Raw genomic sequence first — 24,045 nt, 5'->3', positions numbered from 1 at the left:
CCATTGTTCCATTGAGTTCAATGAAGCAATGCTGGATTGCAGCAGCTGCTGATCTAACCAAAAGTGAACATCTTTCTCTGGTCCTTCATCTCACCAAGTAAATGGGAGTTTCTTTCCCAGGAAAAGGATAATATTCCAAAAAGCTCTTTTACAAAATAATAATTGGCTTCTGTTTTCTTTATAGTCTTCACGGATTGTGATAGAGATGGAATGTATCAAGGTAAGAGCTATTTTTCTACATTTTCCCAGTGTCTTTTATTTTTTAATTGCATTGTGTTTATTATTTGTTTTGTGGGAGCATTTAAAAAAGAATGTCGCCATTTGCATAAATATTTTTCTCCTGAATGTTCCGTGTGGCTCTCACAGAAAATCTTAATAAGACAGACTGACTTTTAAAGGACTGGCATTTAATTTGAGGCTTTGATTATCTCAGCTTTAGAATTCCCATCCTTCATATGCCTCATCCAGTAAGTTCTGGTCCATTCATTTTGTTGATGCTGTAATTGGACATGGACAATGCCAAAAAGTTGACACTGCCTGTGGTTTCTTCTCAAATCTGAGTGCATCATTATCCCGTTTGTTTTTATTTTCGGAGAGATACCCTATCAGTTCTCATATCAGACCATTACATAGAGTAGGGTGATAGAATGGAAACAAACTCCTCTGGTCCTTCACTCAAACCAAGCATGTAAAAGTGTTTATTTTCCTGAAACAATATGGTATTTATACAAGCCCTTTAAGAAGTAACTGGATTCTGCTTTTCTTACAGAAAGGAGGAATTTACTCAAGCAATAGTGGATGTATTCAGGTAAACATTCCTTCTCCACAGAGCACTGAGTCACTATTTGCCATCCACAAATGACAAGAATTGCTTACTTAGAGTTTCTCTCTCTTAAATTTGAACTGGTTGCAGCAAGGAGAAATGATCATTTCCCATTCATCAGAATTTCTCAGAATGTTTCTACTTGTGATAGGCAAAGCGATCACAGAAACTGACCTATATCATGTAGTATATCTAACTCAATTTATTCTTTCCATTTAACAATTTGCCTTTGGGTGAATAAAATCCGCCAAAACTTCTAGATATCTATTTGTCATTACTGCTTTATCCTCCAGATGTTTCTCTCTAAGGTCAGATAAGCTTAAGACTTTCTGCTGTCAGCTTACTTCCTTTATCTTCATTTTCCAGGCATAATGATTCTTTCAGGTTTTGTAGTTCCACCAATATCACTTATCTCACATATTCTGAAATCTTCCTTTCAGTATACAGTAATTTCTATATGAAACTGAACAAAATATGAGTTTTGTTTGAGAAACAATAGGTGACAGCTCAGTGAAGATGTGTTTTTGTTTTGCCTTTCTTGTTTCCAGCAACTATGCTATACATTTCATACACTCCAATGGTTGTGTAGTCGTATTACTAAATAGCTGTGTACAATCATTTTTCATCTGAACATTACTTAGTTTGGAACTCCTAGAAGAATTTACCAGCTCAGGCTCAGTCCAAGTACTGGGCATTAAATATGAGACTGCAACCTCATATTTAGTAAGTAAATGGAATAATGCCAATATAAACCCACTGAAGAGCTGGCCCAATATGTATATTTAGGTTTGTTTGTGTGGAGAGGGGAAAAGGGTTAAGCTTTCTGTAGTAAACTTTTTAATGGTTTAGGTTGGTGGAATGAAATGACCAAAAAATGTCCCCTGTGGTATTTCATTCCACAAGGTCGTTCTTTTTTCCCTAAAGCAGCAGTTTCCATAGAATTAGTTCTTTACAAAATTAATAATTTATTTCTGATTTGTTTACAGCGTGGATCCTCTGGTTCCTCTCATACCAGCTCTTCTGTAGTAAGTACCCTAACTCCCCTCTATTTATAATTTTGCCCCAGTCTAGCTCTTAGTATACTTGAGTTTCCAAAATTATAGAGATAGAGGCTGACTGATGTTATTCAACACTGTGGTAAAATATGTCTCTGTCAGTAAGCTCAGGGATTCCAAACAGTTATTGATCCACTAATGCATGGTAATAGACAATAACCATACAGGATCTAAGTCTTTGCAGGTTAACTTGTTATTGCACTCAGTACTCACTATCCATATCCTCACTACAAACATGGCCACCTCTACTTTATTAACCAAGCATTAAGCTGATACTGTCAACAAAACAATAAATAAATCCTTGTTTCTTTACTTGTGGTGTTAATGCTATCTGGAATCATTAAATAAAATTATTCCACATAGCTAATTTGTTCTTTCACCCTTTTAAGTGTCACTTTTTTTCTTTTCATTCTGCTTGGATAATAAAAATAGAATGTGCAGTTTCTCTTTTGTTTCTAGCCATTTTCGTTTTTTCCCTCTAATTCATTTACAAAATGTTACAAAACTTTCTGGCCTAACGTCCTTGACATTCACTTAATTCAATAATATTTGCAACACCATCTCCAGTGCAAAACATATGACCCCTTCAACGCAGGACTACTGTTGTAATTGAGTTCATTGTCCATTCCTATTGGCCTTTTAAAATTCCAAGTGTACTTATATATGTGTTATTATGGAACAATTTACATCTTTTTAATCCAAGTTATTTTGGGCACAATTATATTTACACTTAATTTCCTTCCTAGTAGATTTGGGCCTTTTTAAACCCACAGGGTCAAGTTCATCCTTATTTTATCTCTGTTGTCTTGAACTGAGTTAGACTGTATATGTACTTAGTGTATTTATTAGTGAGTTATTTGGGAACAGTTTCCACTCCACATACCCCATCCCCAAACCTTGTTGATTGCAGTTGTATCCAGCTATTGTGACACTCTCTGAATAGGTATTTCTTAAGCAACACTGTTACACAGCAAATACTGATTTCCTTAATCTTCAGTTTCAAGCAATAATTATTCTGTTTTCTCTCTCTTTTCACCATATGTATGGACTAGGACTTGGATTGTCATGGTTTGGCATGACTTGTGTATGGATCTTTTTCCTGGATTTTGCTTACACTTAGGAAACCTTACTAACTCAGACTGACTCTTGAAGGCGACGTATTAAACTGCTACAGCCCTAGACAGCTCACTTTCATTAGATTTTCTCTCCTCTATACCCAAAGCTCACTGAAGTCAATGAAAAAACAACGAGGAGTCCTTGTGGCACCTTAGAGACTAACACATTTATTTGGGCATAAGCTTTTGTGGGCTAAAACCCACTTCATCAGATGCATGGAGTGGAAAATACAGTAGAGAGCTATAAAGACACAGCATATGAAAAGATGGGAGTTGCCTTACCAAGTAGGGGGTCAGTGCTAACGAGCCAATTCAATTAAGGTGGAAGTGGGCTATTCTCAACAGTTGACAAGAAGGGAGGAAAAATCACTTTTGTAGTGCTAATGAGTTCAATGTAATCGAGGTGGCCCATAAGTGTCTTTCCATTAACCTCAGTCGGATTTGGATTAGGCTCCATATAACTAATTCAGGTCAAATGTCCCCTCAGCACATGTGGTATTTTTTCAGTTCTGATGACTCTTCAGCAGAATCCTTCTGCTACTACTATATCAAGCCTTTCTAGTGTAAAGCAATAGATAAAGGCAGACAAAATGGAATGTGAAACTTCTGTTACCCTTCACCTTACCACACAGGAAATTACAGGAAGGTTATTTTTCTAAAAAGCTATTGTGTTCTAACAAGTCCTTCTACAAAGAAATGGCTGATTTATGGTTTCTTTACAGGGTGTGCACACAGGCGCCGACTTTCCAAAGTGCTGGGGGGGGCTTGACCCCGGCATTGTCCCAGGCTCTGCCCCACTCCACCCTTTTCCCAAGGCCCCACCCCTGCCCCGCCTCTTCCTGCCCCACCTCTTCCCGCTCAGTTCCAACCCCCTCCCCTGAGTGCACCACGTCCTTGCTCCTCCCCTTCCCACCACCGCAGCCTCCTGCATGCCGCAAAACAGCTGTTCGCAGCAGGCGGGAGGCACAGGGAGGGAGTGGGAGGTCTGAGCCATGGGGCCCACCGGTGGACAGGAGGTACTGGGGGTGAGTGTGTGGGGAGCTGATGCGGGGGCTGCCGGCAGGTGCTCAGCATCCACCATTTTGCCCCCTTGGGTGCTCCAGCCCCAGAGCACCCACAGAGTCGGTGCCTATGGGTGTGCAAAGTTCCGCATTGGCTGGCAGTAGCTATATGAGCTGTTTCTTCAAAGTATTAGAGTTGGTTTATTTATTATTTATTTATATAGTTGATCAGCATTCAGCTCAGTAAGGGCCTGATACAAAGTGAATTGAAATCAATTGAAATACTCCCATTGATGTCAATGGGCTTTGGTTCAGGACCACACTGCAGTGATAGTTATCGGTTTCATCGGGTTCTTTACTTTTTGTTGTTGAGGCCAGCCAAGAGTAGGGCCCCATTGTGCTAGGCACTGTACAAACACAGAGAAGTAGAAGATCCTTACTCCAAAAAGCTTACAGTCTTAAAGTGACAAGACAGACCCAGGATGAAGGCAGGGGCAGAGCACACAAGCAGAGTGAACAATGTGATGGCAACAATTATTATGTTCCATGATTTTTTGTGGTGTGGTATTTAAGATGGGATCAACTACATGGAAGGAAAAGGGAGGGGAAGGGGCAAGGGGAGAGGACGGGAGGAGAGGGTAAGAGAAGCAGGTGTGGATGAAGTTGAGGTGAAGAGACTATGGAGGAGGAGGAGGAGGAAGGAAGGTTGGCTGAACAGTCAGTCAATGCAAGGCAGAGAATATCCAGTCAAAACTGTAGAAAGTTATTGGAATGTCTGAAGGACCAAAGGTACCTGCTTCTGCCTATATTGGCTGGCAGCTCTGGCTGGTTAGTGTCTCCAGTTTTCTCTGAAGCCCCATGACAAGGGGGAAGGGGAGGCACCACTGGGTCCTAGCGCCCCCAGAGTCAGTATGGGGGCGGTCTCCTTCACAATATTATAGACAAGAGGATGCTGGCAGGAGGGGTGGTCCCAGCTGGGTCCATTTGACTGCATCCCTGCCAGTGCTGCTTTTGGCTGCTTCTGCCCCTATCAGCTAGAATCTCAAATTGAAGGAGGGAAATTCTTTTGAGGTGAAGGGCAGGAGAGCGGATGGAGACATCATGGAATGTGGAATCTGCTCTTGTCCTTCATCTCACCAGGGAGATAACCAGAGGGAGTTCTCTGTTCCTAAAACAGTAGCTCAGCTTAGCAAGCCCTATTACAAGGAAATAAATTATTTCCATTTTCTTTATCATATATCCATGTTTCACAGGACAGCAATAGCTATTCCCAAGTCAGCCCTCTTTCTCTAGTTTGTAGAGGGTATCTCCATGATGCAACTTTTAGCAACTTCCCAGGTGGAGAATTAGTTCCCTACTTCTGTTGTGAGGGGTTTGATGAAGGGCTACATTCCTAAGGATAAAATTATATGGAAACTAAGAGGATGGCTGAGGTTATCTTACTGAAATGGAATTGTTCCAGGCAATCACATCATATGCATGTGCCACAGTTACTGACTCAAACTGTATGATAACATCCACCTGTACGTATCCCCAGTCTCCACATACGGCTGAATGGCAATGCAGACTTTTGGTGCTGAAAATTGAAGATTTCTTTTCCCGTGTTTCATAAAGCGTGGAAATAACTGGTATCTTCTTTCTTTCAGGTTGGAGTCATTTCTCCAGGAGGAGGCCGGGGTGGATGTGTCCCAGTAAGCACTTTTCTCATCCTCACTGAATTTTGTCCCAGTGTGACTATTTTAACTACAATGCTTAGCTATCAGTTACATTAGTGTTAATGTGGGAGCTTTTGTTTTATAGCAAAAGTAATGTAGAAAAACTAAGAGATGATTTTGACAATGTACTCAAGTAGAATAGACTCAGCTAATCAGAAGGCAAGGATGCTGCCCAGTTCATAGACTCATAACATTCATAGACTATGCCAGTCTGTGTATTCTGATTTGCTGCTGACCTCAGAATTCAGCAGCTGTAACTCCACAATAAATATCGCTACTTCCATTAAAGGAAGTGTTATTAAAGGAACACTGTCAGGTTAAAAATCTTCGACAAGTAAATCCAATTATCCAGTAAGGCGCTAAGCACACTCAGTTCCTACTGAAGTCTGTGGGTTGAGAACACTCAGCACCTCACAGGACTGAGTGCTTGGAGAACATCTGAAACATTCTTATCATGAGAGGTTGGAATAAATGAAACTCACTTCTACATGAATTTTGAAATCAGCAGAGAGAAACTAAAATTTAGTAATCAGTATTTACCTTTATTTTGGAAAAAAAATCCTTGCTTGTGTTACTAACAACATGTAAGATTGTTAATATTAAAAGAACTTTTAAAATATACACTACTTTTTCACCATTTTTGCTGGTTCTTGACATTTTACCTTACATTCACTTTGAACAATGAAAACAGGAGGCTCCATTTAACTTTTGCTTCTCTTCAGTTTAAGCTTTCTGTTTTACATGCACCAGCAAAATACTACAATGCTGGGCTGTGTAATGGGGTCTACAAACCCCGTACTGAGCATAAACAGAAGGGAGAGGAGAATCTCTCCTGTTTACAAGCAAGCAGTCATAGAGGCAGGCACCCATAGCTGCAACCAATAAAGGAAACAAGGCCTGCTATAAAGGGGAGAGTACAGAGAAGGAAGAGGAGGTAGAAAGGCCTGGGACAGCAAAGGGGCAACCTGCACCTGCACCTGCACCAGGCTCCCTCCATGAACACAGCCAAGAGACTGAAACAGACTGCTAGGTCCAAGAACTGCCCTGACTGAGAGCAAACTAAGGAAGGCCAGTCAGGAGAAGCAGAGGTCCCTCAAAAGACCATACCAGGAGACAGTAGCAGGCTGCAAACATAATGTGGGCGATTTTTTAAAGCAAATTTAAATTATTTTTCTATTTATTTACAAAATCATCAAACATTTCTGTTAATACCAGCATATATTAATTTATTTAGGGCCAGAATGTGCCTAGCCCTTTTGTGGAGGTATAGTGCAGAACTGGGGGGAGGCATCAGGATCTTTTGCATCTCCCAGACTTGAGGACCAGCTAGAGTTGAGGTTCTGTGTACTTGTGCTTACTCTTCTGTAATAATTACAACAACAATAACAAAATAAGTACTTTCTGTTTCCTCTACAGGGCACTTATGGCATATACAGCAAATATGGCTGTAAAGATGTAAGTATTCGTTTCCCTCTGTATTTGATGTTGTCTCCCAAAATACTACTCAATAATTCAACACTCTGTTGCAAATTGTATTAGATCCATTACAGTCATTGTGTTGCAGAGTTAGATTACTTTGGATAAAGATGAGGCAGGAGCTAGAGGATGTCTGAGGTTAGTTAGCATTATGCTGAAACAAAATTGTCTCAGTTAACCAAGCACAAATATGTTGTAGGGTTACTGACCCAAAAGTAAATGCTAATTGTCAATAACCATTCCACTGATTTTTTAGTGGTCTGATATCTCAACATTTGTATCTCTAAAACAAGAAAGGCAACCATAATTGTTAGTTTCTATCCCCAGTTCCATATTCTGCATAACTATTCCCTACATTCATCTGAGATGATGTTCTTTGTATTATTCTTAGTCAAGTACTGCCTGCTTTTCGGATTCCTCTTTTAAAAATGTAGTATATCACACTCACTGCTCAATTTAACCCTCCTTTTCTTAGTGGAGTTCTCTTTGCATGGCTGAAAAACATGTCCCATAATATCAGTTGATTCTTTTAGCAACGCTTTTTTATTTTTGTATTAATCTAGAGAATTTATGTACTGTCAACGTCCATTTTTTCTTATAATTGTATTGAAATGACATTATTTTCTATTTCTATTTTGAATGCCATTGAAACGAGCAAAATATTTTCACCAGAAAGGTGGCACTTTCTCTGATGTGTACTGAGAACTGAGCACATGATCTGTTTACAATGGGACTACTGCCATGCTAAGCTTAAAGTTAGGCTTATATTTACATGCTGTGCTGGAACATGACCTAAACATATGAGTATAAACTTTAATTTCAAAAGAACACCATCCATTAAACTTACATATGATGTAATGTAGTTGAATGATGGAAGAGTCTGATCTCAGTAACCTTGGCATAAATCCAGAGTAGCTTAACTGAAGTCAGAGGAGTTACTCTGAATTTATTCAGCTGTAACTGAAATCAGAATTTAGCTTAATATTTGTACCTTCCCCTAGTCCTCCATGCCACCAAACAAAGAATTCCATGTAGGTTTCATTTCCAAAAATGGTATTTTATTGAAACACGCCATTTTACAAAGAAGTAACTGGTCTGTGGTTTGTTTACAGAGTGCTGTCTCAATTAACACCGGCATTTCCTATGGCCAGGTAGGAACACATTCTCTACTGTATTAACCAGGTAGGCCCAAATGTTGCCCTACTGTGGGGAAATTCCTGGGAGGACCTTAGAGAGGGATGTCCTGAAATTATTAGGTAATATTACTAGCCCAAATGATTTCAGCAGATGAATGCTGCAGTTATGGGGCATTACATAGCTCCACCTTGTTAATTTCCTTCTTCCTGGTTAAACTGACCCTGGATTAGTCATTTTTTCTACAAACGGACAGCAGATATTTTCTATTTTGATTACTATTGGAAACAAACAAAATACTTTCACCAGAAAGGTTTTCTCTGGTGGATACTCGGAACAAAAAGCAAAATTTACACATAGGCGTTTCCTCTGATTCTGCCGTATGGGAAGTGTATGTGTGGGTCAGTGTGGTGGGAGGTTCCTGGAAATTGTTTTAAACTTCGAACATTTCTGTTCATATGGAGAATTCCATTACTTCCAGCTGGCTCTGTTCCTACAGTCTTCTATGTTCTCCTGATGTTTCTACCTCTGATCAAGGGAATCAAAGTCTAACTTTCTACTGTCAACGTATGACTTATCTTCCATTTCAAATAATCATTTCACTCTACCTAACATTCCACCTAGATTTATTACTTCAACTATTTGAAACTTTCTTTTCAACATAAATTTGTTGTGTATGAAACTGGCAGAAATAACTAGGTATTGTACTAGAAACAATGGTGACAGTTGGGTTACGATAACTCTTGTGCTCCCATTAATCTGTTGCCTGTGTTATTCATTAATTGCCCCACATAAGAATACTTTTCTTTCAAATGTTTCATGCTTTGGCAATCCAAGATCTTATAGCTATTACTGTCTCCTGTCTGATAGGTACTGAATTAAATTTGGCAAACTCTTTTCTAAGTAAATAATTGGTTTCTGTATTCTTTACAGTCTGTCTCCACAGGCAGTGGTATTCAAAAGGTAAGCACTCATTCTCTGTTGAATTTAAAGGGTCAGATTCTCTGCAGGTGTAATGGGTATAGCGCCTTTAACTTGAATTAAGCTATACTAGTTTACACCAGCTGAGATGTTGGCCCAAAGCTGTTTCCCATATTATCTCTCAGTAACCGAATACTTGGTTTACTAGTTGTTAAATGCATTAGGCTTATGAGTTATATTATGGCAACTTTTGTTGACAGGTTGACTGTACTGTGGATAAAGTACTATAGTTACAAAGCTGTCTATGCTTTTTTTTTTTTTTTTAAGACATCATAGGATGGAAGGCACTATAGTTTTTGTTACAAAGGGAACTTTAGGATGAGATTGATCTAAATTCATCCCTGATGTAAAGCCAATGGAATTAGCACCAGGGATTAATTTGGCCCATAATATTGAAACCGAATAGTCTCAGACAAACAATTGGAGTACAAGGATGTTGTACATGGACTGAGTCACTATTGTATGGAAATGATTGATAAACCCATAGTAGGCAAACCCCTACACTCAGATTTGTGACTCGTCAGACCTCTCCATCCAAATCACCATAAGTATGGCCACCTCAATTTCCTATTTATTCTAGCATTAAAAAAATACCATGAGGTTTTTTAAAATTACCTATTTTTAAAATCAAATGACCCAGTTCTCCCTCTCATCAGAATTCCCTTGTATATGCAATAAAGTCACTTCCTGTCACGGTAATTACTCCACTCAAGAATACGGGCTATTTTCCTTTTTTAATTCAGTCAAAACAAACTTTTCGCCAGAAAAACAACATTATGAGCAAAACAACATATTACTATTGAGTTTGCTTTAATTTTCAAAGGATCTCCATATTAAACCTTCCCATAGAACAGGAGTGAATGAAAGGACACAAAACGGAGTGTGCGTCCTCTTTTGGCCTTCCATCCAAAGGACCCGCTTCAGCAAGTCTCCATGTCCGGGTCTATAGATTCGGGTTCGCGGGGCTCATGCTATGACACTAAGAACAGCTATGTAGACCTTGCAACTAGAGCTGTAGTTCAGGTTCTGAAGCCCATCCTCCACCCTAGGCTTCAGATGCCGAGCTCCAGCCCAAGCCTGAACATCTACACACTATTTTTAGCACTGTAGCACAAGCTCCTCCAGCCTGAGTCTGTAGGCCTGGGTTGTGAGACTCACTGCTGGGGGCTGCAACTTGCCCTCCAGTGACTCACTGTTGGCCTTGGGTAAATCACTTAGCTCTTGGTGCTTCAGTTCACCCATCTGTAAAATGGGGATAATAATACTTTTTGTAACATGGTTTCAGATATATAAATACGCTATATTGTGTAAGTGCTAGTCATTATCATTCCATCAAACTTTTAAGTACAGAGAGGTTTCTTTTCATGAAACAATACTGCATTTTAAATAAACCCCCATTATGAGAAAATAACTTGTTTCTGGTTTCATTACAGCCAGTGTCCTATCCCGACAGCAAACCTTATCCTCCTGTGGTAAGCATCCTTTCTCCACAATTCTTAGAGTTATGAATCCAAGTGCTTCTGAATAGCCACATGCTTAGCTCTCAGATAGATACAGCAGTCTGGTTGGTGGGTGGAAGCTTTTGTTGAGCGGGATTATATTACTGATGCAATTATGCATAGAGAAAGAGGCTGACTAAATAACTAAAAGTTACATAGAGAGTTAAGAGATCACTGCAATGATTTGATGTATACAGAAATGAGATTGTCCCAGTCAGGTTACAGGAATGTTGTTATTGACTCACCAGTAGATGATTATGTTCTGTAATTGTATAGTGGTCTGATTCACTGCTGATCCCAGAACTCACTAACCATTATATCTACCTCAGACAAGGCCACTTCATTTTCCTGTTTCTATTGCAACTTTCTTCTGTAAACTTACTTCAGTCTTTAGTTTCCAGCTGTTGTAGTTCTGTTGTACCCATTCACTTTGAAATCTTTCTTTCAGACTAAAATAATTTCTGCCTAAAAATGGATGAAATATTTAGGGCTTGTTTCAGAATGAAATGTGGCAAAATACCCTTTTTTCCATTTGCCTCCAGTAACCTTCTTTAGTACTAAATCCTTCAGATTCCACTATTCTTGGTGTAGTCAGCTGACTGAAAAGCTGAATATCTCTCACAAATGATGGGTGTTAAATGTTTGGGGCTATGGACACCTCACCATGCGTTAGAATCCCACCCCCCATCTCCACACCCACAATATTCTAAGGTACAAAGAGACTCCAACTGACTCCCGGACTTTGGATCAGACTCTTGGATCTGTGTACTCTATAGGAAGACATAGACTACTATCATTTTAGTTGCCACTCAAATGAACAGAACTCTTTCACTAGGGGACAAAAAAAGTCATAGTTTCTACTGTGTACTCAAAACTGAATGGAGAAGTATAAACACTACTTTAATTTTCAAAGAATCGTCATACATGGTAAACCTTTTTATAGCGTAGATGGTGCAATGAAGAGAGACAAAATAGGTTGTGCACTTGCCTTTGGTCTTTCACTTCACCCAGGCAATAGGGTTCTTTTTCTGAAGCAGTAGTCTATTTTAAACAAACCCTTACACAAAATAATCAGATTTCTGGTTTCTTTTACAGCGTGAAACTCTCCCATCGGTAAGCATGTTTTTTTTTCTTCTGTATTTATAATTTCATGCTATTATGAGTGCAAATCCTATGCCTGGTTTCTCCCATATGGAAGGATGTCCATGATCCCTGCAGAACCAGTGGGACTGATCTGTATGGAAGTGGCATAGGATTCTAGGTGGATTGCTGTTAGGAGGTGGAATGGAGCGTCATCTGAAAATTTTCATTACACTAGATAAAATGATCAAAGGACAGATACTACGCATCCATATAATGCCCAGGCAGAGAGAGTGAGGGAACATAAAGGCTCGTCCCCAACCTATCATGGCCCACTTAAAGGCGAGGCAGAGTTCCAGTTTGTTCAAGGGCAGCTCTATCCCTATTCACATTGCAAATGCACAAGGTGGGAAGGGGACAGGGCAGGGAAGAGGCAGCAGCAAGGCTCCATCCCCCCCCTCAAGCACCAACAAGCTGAGCACTGTGGCACTGTCAGCCACAAAGCGCTGTAGTAGCAGATACTCTAAGGCTCTGTCTACACTGTGAGCTAGGGTGTGGTTCCCAGCTCACGTAGACATACTTGTGCTAGCTCTCATCACGTGGCAACACAGGCTAGCTGTGCCAAGAACAACCCCACCTGACCCCTGTGGGGTGCGTACTCAGTATGACTAGCCTGTGCCACTGCTCACCGCTGCCTGCTATGCTTCTGTTTTTAGCACACTAGCTCAATGAGAGCTAGTGTGAGAGTGTCTACATGAGCTTGGAATCACAACCCTAGAATTAGACATACCCTAATTTAAGCTAGGGACCTGCCTGCCCCCTTGCCAGCCTGCTTCCTGAGACCTGCAGAGCATATATCCGCCACATCTGAGGATCTAGCCCAGAATTATATCCAGTTTATTTTTAGTTTCAAAGAATCTCTAGAGTAAACCTTTCCATAGTTTCGTGTGGGGGAAATGGGGAGACAAACTCAAGTTTCACTTGCTCCTTCACTCCCTTAATCAGGGAAGTACAAATCATTCCTTTCCTGAAACTGTATTTCATTTAAACAAGCCCAATTAAATAGCCTCTGGTTTCTTTACAGATCTTGGCCAATTCTGGACACAGAATTATCCATGTACAAGTAAGCACACTTTCCTGATTGTGTTTAGAGTTTTATCCCAACATGCCTCTGAGTGAACTGAATGCTTATTCAGCTCCAGTGGATTAGTTGAATGGGAGCCTTAGTTGAAAATGGACAAACTATGGACAGAGAGCTAGGAGATGTCTAAGATTATCGGACAGTGGTCTCGGCAAGTCAGGGATACTATAAATTAGTGACTCACGACTATGCCATTATTTTCAGTAACAATACAATATGGAAACCTTTGATTCTTTAGTGCTCTCAATATCTACATGACCTTAACCATCTAGGCCTGCTTATCTTCCAAGGCCAGATCATAAGGTGATGTAAACTAGCAAAGCTCCACTGGAGTCCATGAAGGTAGATTGATTTGTACCAGCTGAGGATCTAGCCCTCCGTTTTATTCAGCATTAAAAAGATTTTGCAGGTTACTAGTCACAATTGTAACCTGAAGGTTTACAAGCTCTTTCACATGGTAATAACTAGTTTCTGATTTCTCTACAGAGTTCTTCCTCATATGAGATGAAAGTCCATACTCAAATAAGCATTTTCCCCTCTGTACTTATAATTTTGTCTCAGCATGTCTCTTTGTAACTGAACAATTAATTTAATTAGCAATTAGATTATGTCCATTACTTTTATTGAAGGGTTACATCATACTTTTATATCCTACAAGGAGATAAATGGCTTCTCGATTATACATAATCGTACCCCCAAGGCAAATAGTCACTAGCCCTCTGCTCTTCTTCTTCTTCCCTATTATAATCAGCAAGGCCATGGGCCAGATTCTCAGTTTCAATGAAGTAGCTACACCAGTTTACAGAAGCTGAGAATCTGGCTCAGTGTGTTTATGACTTTCATGGCAAAAAACAGTTATTTTAAAGATATTTTATACACAGTTATGGATTTGCCAGCCCAGTATGGAGTGAGATCCCTCCATGATTTTCCCCCCTAATTTGGTGTGATAAATGGTCACTAGAGTAGAATATTTGGTTTTTGAAATGCTTTTAAACAACATTATGTTGTAAAGTGAAGAAGATATGTCTCATAATTTCACATGATTTTTATTTTAAAGTTGTATACCATAGCTTTTCTTTTTAAAAAAAAACAACCTGTAATTAAACATTTGCATTTTGCATTTGGCCATGGCAAATCTGTATTAAGGCAAATCTGTGTTTGGTGAACAGGATTATTTGGACCCCTTGGAAGTACTATAAAATCAAACAGAACTTATTATATAAAATGGCATTTTCTCTAAGAATATGACAACTGGCACTAGATAGAGTGGTGGAATAACAGGAGGGAAAACTGAACCTCATCTGGTTTTTCATACCACAAGTATAGTATGGTTTCTTTTCTTGAAACAATATACTATTTGAACAGTTCCTCATCAAAAAGAAATTGGCTTCTGGGCTCTTTATAGAGTGGACACTGTTTCTCGGGCAGCAGCAATATTAATGTACCACATTAAGAACTTTGCCATTGACTTGAGCAGGAACAGTAGAATTTTGAAACTGCTTCCCAAATATTTTAGCCATTGTTTAATTCTAGTTTAGGTTTCCCAAAACTTTTTGGATTTATTTCTGATTTTTTTTTCTGAAAAATCATCTGTATGATCCCTAATAGATGTGTGTAAAATGTCAGGGCCCCAAAACATCCTTTATCCATATTTTTGTGTTTGATAAGTAGAGGCAAATCCATATATTCCACTCAATAGAAGACATAGTCCACTTTCTCTTTGGAAACATTACATACATAACCAGAATTATCTTGTTGAAAGACTACGTTCTCTTACTTAGAAAGAACCCCCACATGAAATCTTCCCAGAGATGTTCTTTGTACAAACAGTACACTCTTTTAATAAACCCTGTTTCCAGGTGATTTCTGGTTTCTTGTAAAGAGCTCACAAAAAAGCCAGTCATATGGCAAAGTAAACCTCTCCCACCGCAGTTTTGCTTCAATGTGCTGCTTTCTAACTAAACATGTGCTTACCATTTGATTATGGCTAATAGTCGTGGTTGTTGGAGCCTTGCTTAAATAAATGTGATTAAAAATAGAGAGAGGTGAGTGAGATTCTTTGCAAAAGCTCATCTATCTCGCCAGTTTGGGATTCTCATGTCATGTAGAGCCAATATGGCCAGCACATCACCTTCTAGTGTATGTAGAATGACGTAGTACATTACTTTGCCCCCAGTAAGCCCAACATAGTAGGTGTTGCAGGAAGAGAGGACATGGCCAAAACACTGCTGTACTCTATCAATTGCCAACTATGGAACAGTCCCTTGGGGAGATTCAGGGGTTGTCTACACTAGATCTGACACTACCACCAGTGTGTTAGAATAGACAGTACTCACCCATTTTTACCACAGTTTACTGATGTGGTGATAAAACCACTTGTGCCTGTTCTACAGTAGTGGATCATCTGGGACTAGCAGGAGGGTAGCACATCCCACTGGGAGTAACATATGAAAATTTCTACTGTGGACATGGCTACAGTGGAGTCTTCTCCCTCCTCTAGTCTTTCCCTCTCACATATAGGCAAATAAAAATAGGTGTCTTTTGAGCAAGCAGTAAAAAATTCAACATACAAACCCATTTACAAAGAAATAAATGGTTTCTTCACAAGGTTGTCTTCATCACAGAGCGTCAGTATCTTTGGCCACTTAACCACCTTACAAACAAACAGAGCCTATTTGACTAAAAATATTACATTTCTCAAAATGAAAATTGTCTACGTATTCAGTTTATTTAATATTTGGAGGAACCCCACCCATACTAAACCAATCCATAGTGCAGGGTGGATGAACAAAGGGAGGCAAACATGGAACCTCCTGTGGTCCTTCACTCCATCAAACAATTTATAAGTTCCTTTTCTTGAAACAGTGTTGTATTAAAACAATCTATTTTACAAGGAAATGACTAGGTTTCTGGTTGCTTTACAGGGTGGACAAAGAGTCAATCCTTGTGATAGAGTGAGTATTCTTCCCTTCCCTACTTCCTCCCACCCCCCTCTCACTGTACTTGTGTTTTTACCTAACTTGCCTCTTAGTCCAACTCACAACAAAACATTTATTTACTACTTCCATTAATTGTTCTGTAGCAACTTTTGTTGAAAGGTAGCATTACTATGGCTAAAGCAATAGAGAGATCTAGAGGATGATGGTGGCTACTTAAATGATAAGTACAGGGTCTTCCTTTTTTATGAGGTAATAACAATATCCTGGGTTGAGTAAACTCTGAGGTTGAAAACCAAGGTGTATAGAAAGAAAACAACTCCTTGGCCAGAAGTGGAGTTTACTAGCCATCATATGATTTATTACCAAGTTGAAAGGTTGTTCAATTATAATTCTTTATTACACTGACATTTTTAATTTATTTTTAAAAGTTTCAATTAAATAGAAGAAAAAATACAAATAAACCGGGCTGTAAAACTGCTGAGACAGAAATTGTTTAAAAATTAATTTCCTCCTCCATGTTCATTTTTTTTTCTTCTTATCCAGGTCAGTAAGGCATTTCTCCACAGTATAACTCTAATATGTGTGTTTACATTGCATTGCAAGACTGAATTGGGGCACTCAAAAGACTGGAATTCCCTCACTGTTTAAAAAAGAAAAAATAGAGATGAGAGTAGTTGGCCCATTAGGGAGAAGACAGTTATTCAAATGTTGGATATGTCCCCTGAGGAGTGACTTCAGGGCATGAAGTTTTCTATGTGGAAACCATGTGTACCAAGGGGGAAATTTTCAAAGGAACATGGAATAGTTAGACACACATCTCTTATTGAAAGTCAGTGGTCACCTTACTCTTATTTTTGCCTTTAAAAAATCTGGCCCAAAGTCCTCTTGGCACACAGGTTTCAAATTTTTAGCCAAAGTAAGGCAGCTACAGAAAAGTGGCCTGATTTTCCAGAGACATGAGTGGTAGCTCCTATAGACATGAGTGGTAGCTAGAGATGCTCATCACCTCTGAAAGTCATCAGTTTTACTTAGATGCCTATAATATGGATTTGGAGGCATGTCCTTAGACACACAGATTGGAAAATATTGGCCTTAGTACTTAGGTGCCACACTGTGCTATTTGTACAGGACTTTGTGCAGAGCTAGACCACCATAGGGAGATTTTGAGAATTGTGCAGAAATTTTGCCTCCTAGAGCCCCCAGGGCTACAAGTTACCCAAAATGGGCCTGGAGAGAGGAGTGCAGGTTGGGGCCACACATGCTTCCCCTCTCTACACACCAGCCAGTGTCAAAGCGCTCTGATTGTGACAAAATCCCCCTGGCAATTTCTTTTAGATTGGTATGGCTTGGCAGTGCCCCTCATATAGGCCAATGTATAATTCACTAATTTGGCCCATAATTATCCAGGGTTTATTTTTGGTTTTGTTGGTTTTTTTTAAACTTTCCTAAAACCTCCATTTTAGACCTTTCATTTAGTGTCCAGTGGTGATCAGTAGGGGCAAAATAAGGACTAGGCAACTCTCTGCAGGCTCTCCCCTCACTGAGTAGATAAATACAAATAATTTCTTTTGCTGAGATACAGTTATATTCAAACAACTCTGCTTACATGGAAGTAACTGTTGTTGGGTTTCTTTACAGAGTTCCTCCTCCTACAACATCATTATCTGTAAACTGGTAAGCACAATCTTACACTGTGTTTAAAGATTTGTCCTGATGTGCCTTTTACGGTAACCAGAAATGTACGGCTAGATTCTGGATGGTCCTTACACAGGCATGGGGGAGAGGGAAAGAGTTTTGAAGAATTACCGCAGAAAGAATTACCAGAATTGCAGCCCCTTCACAAAGGGGAACACTGTACCCTGAAGGGGCAGATAGGAAGGGGCATAAGTTGACCATGGCTCTGCCCTCCCCATGGTGGGACATGTGTATGATGATGTACCCCTTTAAAGGGGTGTAGCAGTTTGCACCTCACCACTGCACTGGAGAAATGTGGGAAGCTTTATGAGACAGAATGTGTCTTCACTGCTCCCTATCAATGGTGAAAAGTAAAATAGGGGCTTGTCCAACACTGTTAACTCAAGCAAAACTCTCATCAGGTTAATATTCTGGCAAAACACTTCAGATTCCTCTGTAGTTAAATAACGTGTGTATATACATTTGACTGATTTTCCTAGGAGATGCTATTAGCTCAGATTGACACCTAAAGGATGATCATTGAATGTACACACACCTAGATACATCAATGTTCATTAGAATTTGCCTCTTCTATGTCTCTGTATAGATTCAAAGCAACTCTGGAGGAGATTTGAGTACCATTCAGTAAATGGTGCTCTTTCACCAGATATGACCCTTCCACAGGAGTATACTCTCAACTTTCCATAATGTAGCCTAATGGAACAGAGGCAAAGCTTGTACCCTTCTCTGTATATTCCTTCCACCATCCAGATAAATACAGATGGGTTTCTTTTACTGAGACAGTATGGCATGTAATCAAAGCCTTTTCACAGCAAAATTACTGATTTATTGTTTCTTTACAGAGTCAATCTTCTACCCCACAGATCAGCAAAACCAATGGCCAAGTATGTACTTTTATATCCATTCTATAGGGTTTTTTTGTGTTTTTTTTTGTTTTGTTTTGCTTTTAAGCATGGAAAGCTTCTAAGCAGCCAAAATCTTAAAACATAGATTTGGTATATTGGTATCATTGGTGGTGGGAGAGCTGTAAAGAATAAAAAAAAATAATAATTTTTTTTTACAACTACAGCAATCAGATTTGCTTCCTGTGAATATTCTAGCAAAGCATCTGCATTTGTGGAGAGCCAACACAAATGGTCCAAAGTCAAATAAAGAGCCATTGGGTTGACTGCAATTATTTGTGTTATTCTTAAACAAGAGCAGAAGGATGCTGTGTAATTACTGACAATCAACTCTACATTAGTTAGCAGATGTATCCATGCAGTGCATAAATCCCTTTATAGTGATTTGCTTCTCTCAGAATTCAATATATACAGATCAATAACAGCTAGGACCTCCACCGTTTCTGTCTAACATTGTTAATTTAAACTTAACTTAGATATGTATTCAAGTTGCTGAGGTTCATATAATTAATTTAAAAACCAAGGAACCATTTTTCACATCTCTGCTTATTCAGACTGTCCTCTTTTTATTCCTGTCGTTACTCCTAACTTTATGTTTATTATTGAATAATTCTGGAACAGTTTCCACTTCCTCTATTTCTTTTTCTTTCTTCTTTTTGGCCTCTCCCAGTTTTTCCCAAATGAATTTCAGACAAGCACATTTTAAAAAGGAAACACACCTATTTTCATTAGGGTCACTATTGCTTAGGGAAACTGTCATATATTTTCCAACCCTTTTGCAATTCTAGTCCTGTCCTCTGTTATTCAAATGCCAAGAATCATTCATAGTTAGATTCTTTCTTAAATGTTGTACGGATGAGATCATGTGGTTTATCCTTTCACAAAGAAATTATTGGCTTCTTTAGAGAAATCAGTCCTCCTCACAAAGTCAGGTAAACCATATTTATTTTTCTCAATTTTTTACCCTCAATGTTGCTTGCAGTAGTTGAGAGCACTCATAAGAAAACTTACTAGCTCAGACCAGCATCTAAAGGATGGTCATTCCATTGATGGGATCATGGATACCTCATATCTCATTTAAGGCTCAGGTGCACTTAACTACACAGACTCCATATATTCACATGGACTTATTAATACAATTTTAAACGAACAGTGCTCTTCTATCTGAAAATCAAAACTGTCTCTGTGTGCTCAAAACACAACATAACGTCATTTTAGCTTCTGTAGGTCCCATATTAAATCAGTGGAGTGGCATCAAAGATCACTAATACAGTGTTCTCCACCTGTTCCTTTCGTCTCACAAGTAAGAAATACCAACAGACATCCCTTACACTAATAGTACAGTATTCAAATATGCTTTTTTTTTTTTTTTTTTTTTTTACAATGAAATAAATGGCTTCTGCTTCCTTCACCGGGGCAGTCCACTATTTCACAGGGCAACCAAATATTCTCACAGAGCAGCCAAGTAAGCAATCTTTTCTCCTCTGCTCTTAGTTATCTTCTGAGTAATCAATTGCTTCCCTACTGTTTGGATTATGTCCTCTAGTGTTGGCATAATTTGTTTTTGCAGGGTTAAATTACTTTAGGTTAATAAAGAGAGAGAGAGGGCTGATGGCAGGGGATACAGAATGCAGAAATGCTGTTTGCAATGGGTCCAAACTAGAATTGTCACAATATAGGCAAAGTCACTGCATGTTTCTTCTCTAGGGCCCTGAAATTATGTCAAAATCTGTGGGCCAAGTTCTCTACTGGGTTAAATTGGCACCACTCTATTGAAGTTAATAGTGCTATGACAATTTATATCAGCATAGAATTTGGCCTTATTTGTCTGTATCAAACATGACTTCCTTGGCTTCTTGTTTCTTCCTGCTGAACGGCGTTCAAAGATCCTAGCAGTGCATTTTCACCAGAAGAGCAGGGTGAGCTTTGGAGCAAGTGGTGCAGAGCAGAAGAAAAAAAAAAAGGCTGATCCCATGAATAACCTACCAGGGCATGTGAAGCTGGTCCCTGAAGTGTGTAACTCTGGAGGGGAGTTAACTGAAGAGTGCTCTAAAACTGTTGCAAGCTAACTTCTCCATGTTGGCCCTGCTGGCACACTCTAGATCAGTGGTTCTCAACCTATTTACCATTGTGGGCCGCTTTGCAGCTCTCTGTGTGTTATGTGGTCTGCATCCACATAATATATACATACTATCTACATATATATATATATATATGGTATTGCCCTGAGGATGTCACATGGACTGCAGCTGTGTGCTGATAGGGCCACAAACGGCCCATGGACCATGGGCTGAGAACCACTGCTCTAAAGGGTACCTAGAGCATATTAACATAGTCCTCATTGAAAGGAGACTACATCAATAAGAACCAGGTACATTTTAGTCCCCCAGCAGGGTTTAACATGGGTCAGTAAGATATGAACACTTTAGTGACACACTATAGTCACTGCAGCTTGTGACTTGGGAAGTGAATCCAGTATCCCAAACCCCACTGAAAATCAGTGTTGGCTTCACCTTTGGTTAGACCTTAACTACACATGTGCCAGAGGAGTGGTGGTGGAGAACACCTTGCTACTAAAACGAATTACAAAGACCACAAATCTGTAGCAGGCTTCTGGGGGTGGGGGAGAGTGATAGCTCAATAGTTTAGAGCATTAGCCTCCTAAACCTAGGGTTGTGAGTTCAATCCTTGAGGGGACCATTTAGGGATCTGGGGCAAAAATTGGGGATTGGTCCTGCTTTGAGCAGGGGCTTGGACTAGGTGACCTCCTGAGGTCCCTTCCAACCCTGATATTCTATGATTCTATGACTTAGATTTGCTGTGTTTGCAATTTGTATTTAGTCATGTGTGCACTCTCTCTTGCTCTCTCTAACATACACTCTATATATGTGGACTTGCATGCTTCACTGGGACAGTGTCCCCAATGCCCTCTATACTCTTCTGCAATGGCAGCTTGTGTAACATCTGTTTTCAGTGTATTCACAAATAAGGGCCAGGAGTGGAATTTTCAGTCATCTGAGTGACTTAGGACCCTGACTCACATTTTCAAGACTTATTTAGACACTTAAGAGCCTAAATCTCATTGAAAGTCAATGGGATTTAAGCTCCTAAAGTAACCTGAGTCTCTTTTGAAAATGGGAGTTAGTTTCCTAAGTCACTCAAGTGCTTCTGAAAATTGTAACCCAGGTCCAAACCCCATTGCAGTCAGTCTTTCCATTGACTTCAATGGACATTGGATCAGGCCCTAAACGTATAAGTACCTTCTTCACTTTCATTTTGAAAGGTAAATCTTTTCATAGTGTAGGATGGCAAGATAAAGGGAGGTAAGTTGGAGAACTTACTATCGTCTGGTGCTTCACTCCTTCAGACAGAACCCTGCTTGAAACATTATTTCTACAATGAAAATAAATTGTTGGGATTTTTTTTTCCAGCAGGGTGGATCATCTTCTTTCGGTGTCAGTAAGGGTTGTGGAGAGGTAAGTCCCTTTCCTCTCTATATGTGGAGATTTGTCTCAATTTGCTACTTTGTATTAAAACATTTTGTTATAAATTAGATTGTGCCCATTAACTGAAGTAGGAGCTTTTTGTTTCCATTGTTGTGCCTAAAATTATACAGTGCGGAGAACCAGAGAGACTGACATTGGCTACTGTACTGAAAAGCAATGGCCTCAGTTAGACACTAGTATATAAATAATAGGTACAGTTAATGACCCATCCATTTTGAGAGTAATCATTAACCATATAGTTCATAAGTACCTGAATTCGGATTCTCTACCCTCCTCTAAAATCACAAACAAACACAGCCATGTGTGAGTATGTCTCAATTAAACGTTGCTGCATTTAACACAACTATAATCAGAGATTCTCTCTCAGGCTGACTCCTCAAGAATGAGAGTTGAATTAGTAGTTTCCTGGTCAAAGACCACCCTTCCTTAGAATTCTGTTCCCCCATGTGGACACTTGAAATGACCTCAGGTCCAGTAACTCTGTATTGAATAGTGAGAACATGGCTATGTGAGGAAAAAAAGGGAGTCAAATATGAGGTCAAAGTAGTGATAGCGAAACTAGGTAAAAGAATATAGTGGAGTTAATCATGAAAAAGAGAGGTTGAGACTAGAAGCTTCAGGAGGAAAGATAAGTTGTTTTGCAAGGAAATGAATGGTTTGGGTGTCTTTTTACACAGGGTACTTCATACGACAGCAATCCCTGCCACCAGGTGAGTAACCTTTCTCCATGGATTTTAAGGTTTGCCTTCAACTGGTTCTTAGTAATGGAATGTGTTGTTGTAAATGTAATTTCTTGTTCTCAAATGGTGGAACAATGCTGCAAACAATTTCTCTGAAAAGTGTGTACAAACCTCATTAGAGAATTTGACTTTGCCGCTAAACTGTCTAGGTGATTTTGGGCAAAATTTGAAGAACACCTAACTTACTTGGAAGTTTCTTTTTAACTTAATTAAATTGTCAGATCCAGATCATCCACCTCTCCCACCTGTAGGAGGAGGTGTGGGGAAGGACGTAGGGGGGGGGATCCTTTCACAGCGATCCCACTCCCCAACTCCAACGTTGCCCCTTTGAGGCAGTGAGGTTTGGCCCCTCTGTTGGACCCAAACCCAAAAACTTAGCTGTGTTTCTGGCTCCCTGTCAGTGTGACTACACTGAAGCCATACCCAACAGTATTTTTGAAACTCATTTTAAGCACAAGAAGAGAGGGACCCTCACTGTGCTGGGTGCTGATGAAGCAGTTCCTCAGCACCAGAGAGCTGAAAGACAAGTGACCAGAGAATAGAACATTAGCAAAGACAGAGAATTCCAGGGCCCTGTATTGGGAGGGGGTTGTGTCCCCTACTGGGGAGAGCACTAGCTCACAATTCCCCTTGTGGCTCATGTCTGTGATCAGCATTAGGGGAATCCAGGCTCTCTCGGTCCACCAGGTTCCAACCCGGGGCCCTGGGACTGTTAGTTCAGGCGTGCAGCCGGGGAAAGAGTATCACCAACCCTGTTCCCTGGATCACTTTCTACCATATTCAGTCTCACTGGAGGCCCAATGTGGGCCAACTGTCAATTCACAACATGCTCTCAACTGAAAGGGGTCCAGGAGCTCAACTCCTTCACCCGTGGGCAGATGTTCTGCTTTCTCTCTGGAGCTGGCCTGCAGCTCCCTATTGAGGTTTGTTCCAGGCAGCATGGGACTTCTGCTGTCCCCCGAGAGGAACTACCTGTGCAGGTCTACTCCCTTGCACTGACCACCCCGACTGACCTGTGTTGCAACCTTTTAAGCTCCACTTACTGCATGGAAATTTATTCCAGCATGCCTCTTGGTACTGGAAAACTTCACTGTAATTTGCATTGTATCCATTAGCTGTTGTGTGGGAATTTTTGTTGAAGGATGAAGTTGTACAGAAAATTAGAGGTTGAATTACATTATTTGCGACTAGAGAGACAAGGTGGATGATGTAATATCTTTTACTGGACCAACTTCTGTTGGTG

The 24,045-nt window shown here is 39.9% G+C and overlaps 1 protein-coding gene across 2 annotated transcripts in view; it reads left to right on the top strand.

Annotated features, from left to right (window-relative positions):
• The window catches only part of LOC140916039 (putative ferric-chelate reductase 1), a 139,168-nt gene that overhangs the window by 102,349 nt on the left and 12,774 nt on the right, over positions 1 to 24,045 (top strand). The window contains exons 8-22 of one of the 2 annotated variants that reach the window (XM_078854083.1): positions 185 to 220; positions 770 to 808; positions 1,810 to 1,848; positions 5,641 to 5,685; positions 7,126 to 7,164; positions 8,298 to 8,336; positions 9,253 to 9,282; positions 10,734 to 10,772; positions 11,895 to 11,912; positions 12,964 to 13,002; positions 15,945 to 15,974; positions 17,598 to 17,633; positions 18,497 to 18,538; positions 21,991 to 22,032; positions 22,740 to 22,772. In XM_078854083.1, coding sequence (XP_078710209.1) covers positions 185 to 220; positions 770 to 808; positions 1,810 to 1,848; positions 5,641 to 5,685; positions 7,126 to 7,164; positions 8,298 to 8,336; positions 9,253 to 9,282; positions 10,734 to 10,772; positions 11,895 to 11,912; positions 12,964 to 13,002; positions 15,945 to 15,974; positions 17,598 to 17,633; positions 18,497 to 18,538; positions 21,991 to 22,032; positions 22,740 to 22,772 — 546 coding nt within the window. Of the gene's footprint in view, positions 1 to 184; positions 221 to 769; positions 809 to 1,809; positions 1,849 to 5,640; positions 5,686 to 7,125; positions 7,165 to 8,297; positions 8,337 to 9,252; positions 9,283 to 10,733; positions 10,773 to 11,894; positions 11,913 to 12,963; positions 13,003 to 15,944; positions 15,975 to 17,597; positions 17,634 to 18,496; positions 18,539 to 21,987; positions 22,033 to 22,739; positions 22,773 to 24,045 lie in introns of both variants that reach the window. The other variant, XM_078854082.1, reaches the window with a different exon arrangement.

The sequence above is a fragment of the Lepidochelys kempii genome, chromosome 8, assembly GCF_965140285.1.
Source record: "Lepidochelys kempii isolate rLepKem1 chromosome 8, rLepKem1.hap1, whole genome shotgun sequence".
Taxonomy (NCBI): Eukaryota; Metazoa; Chordata; order Testudines; family Cheloniidae; genus Lepidochelys; species Lepidochelys kempii.
This window is presented reverse-complemented; position numbering and strand designations above follow the sequence as displayed.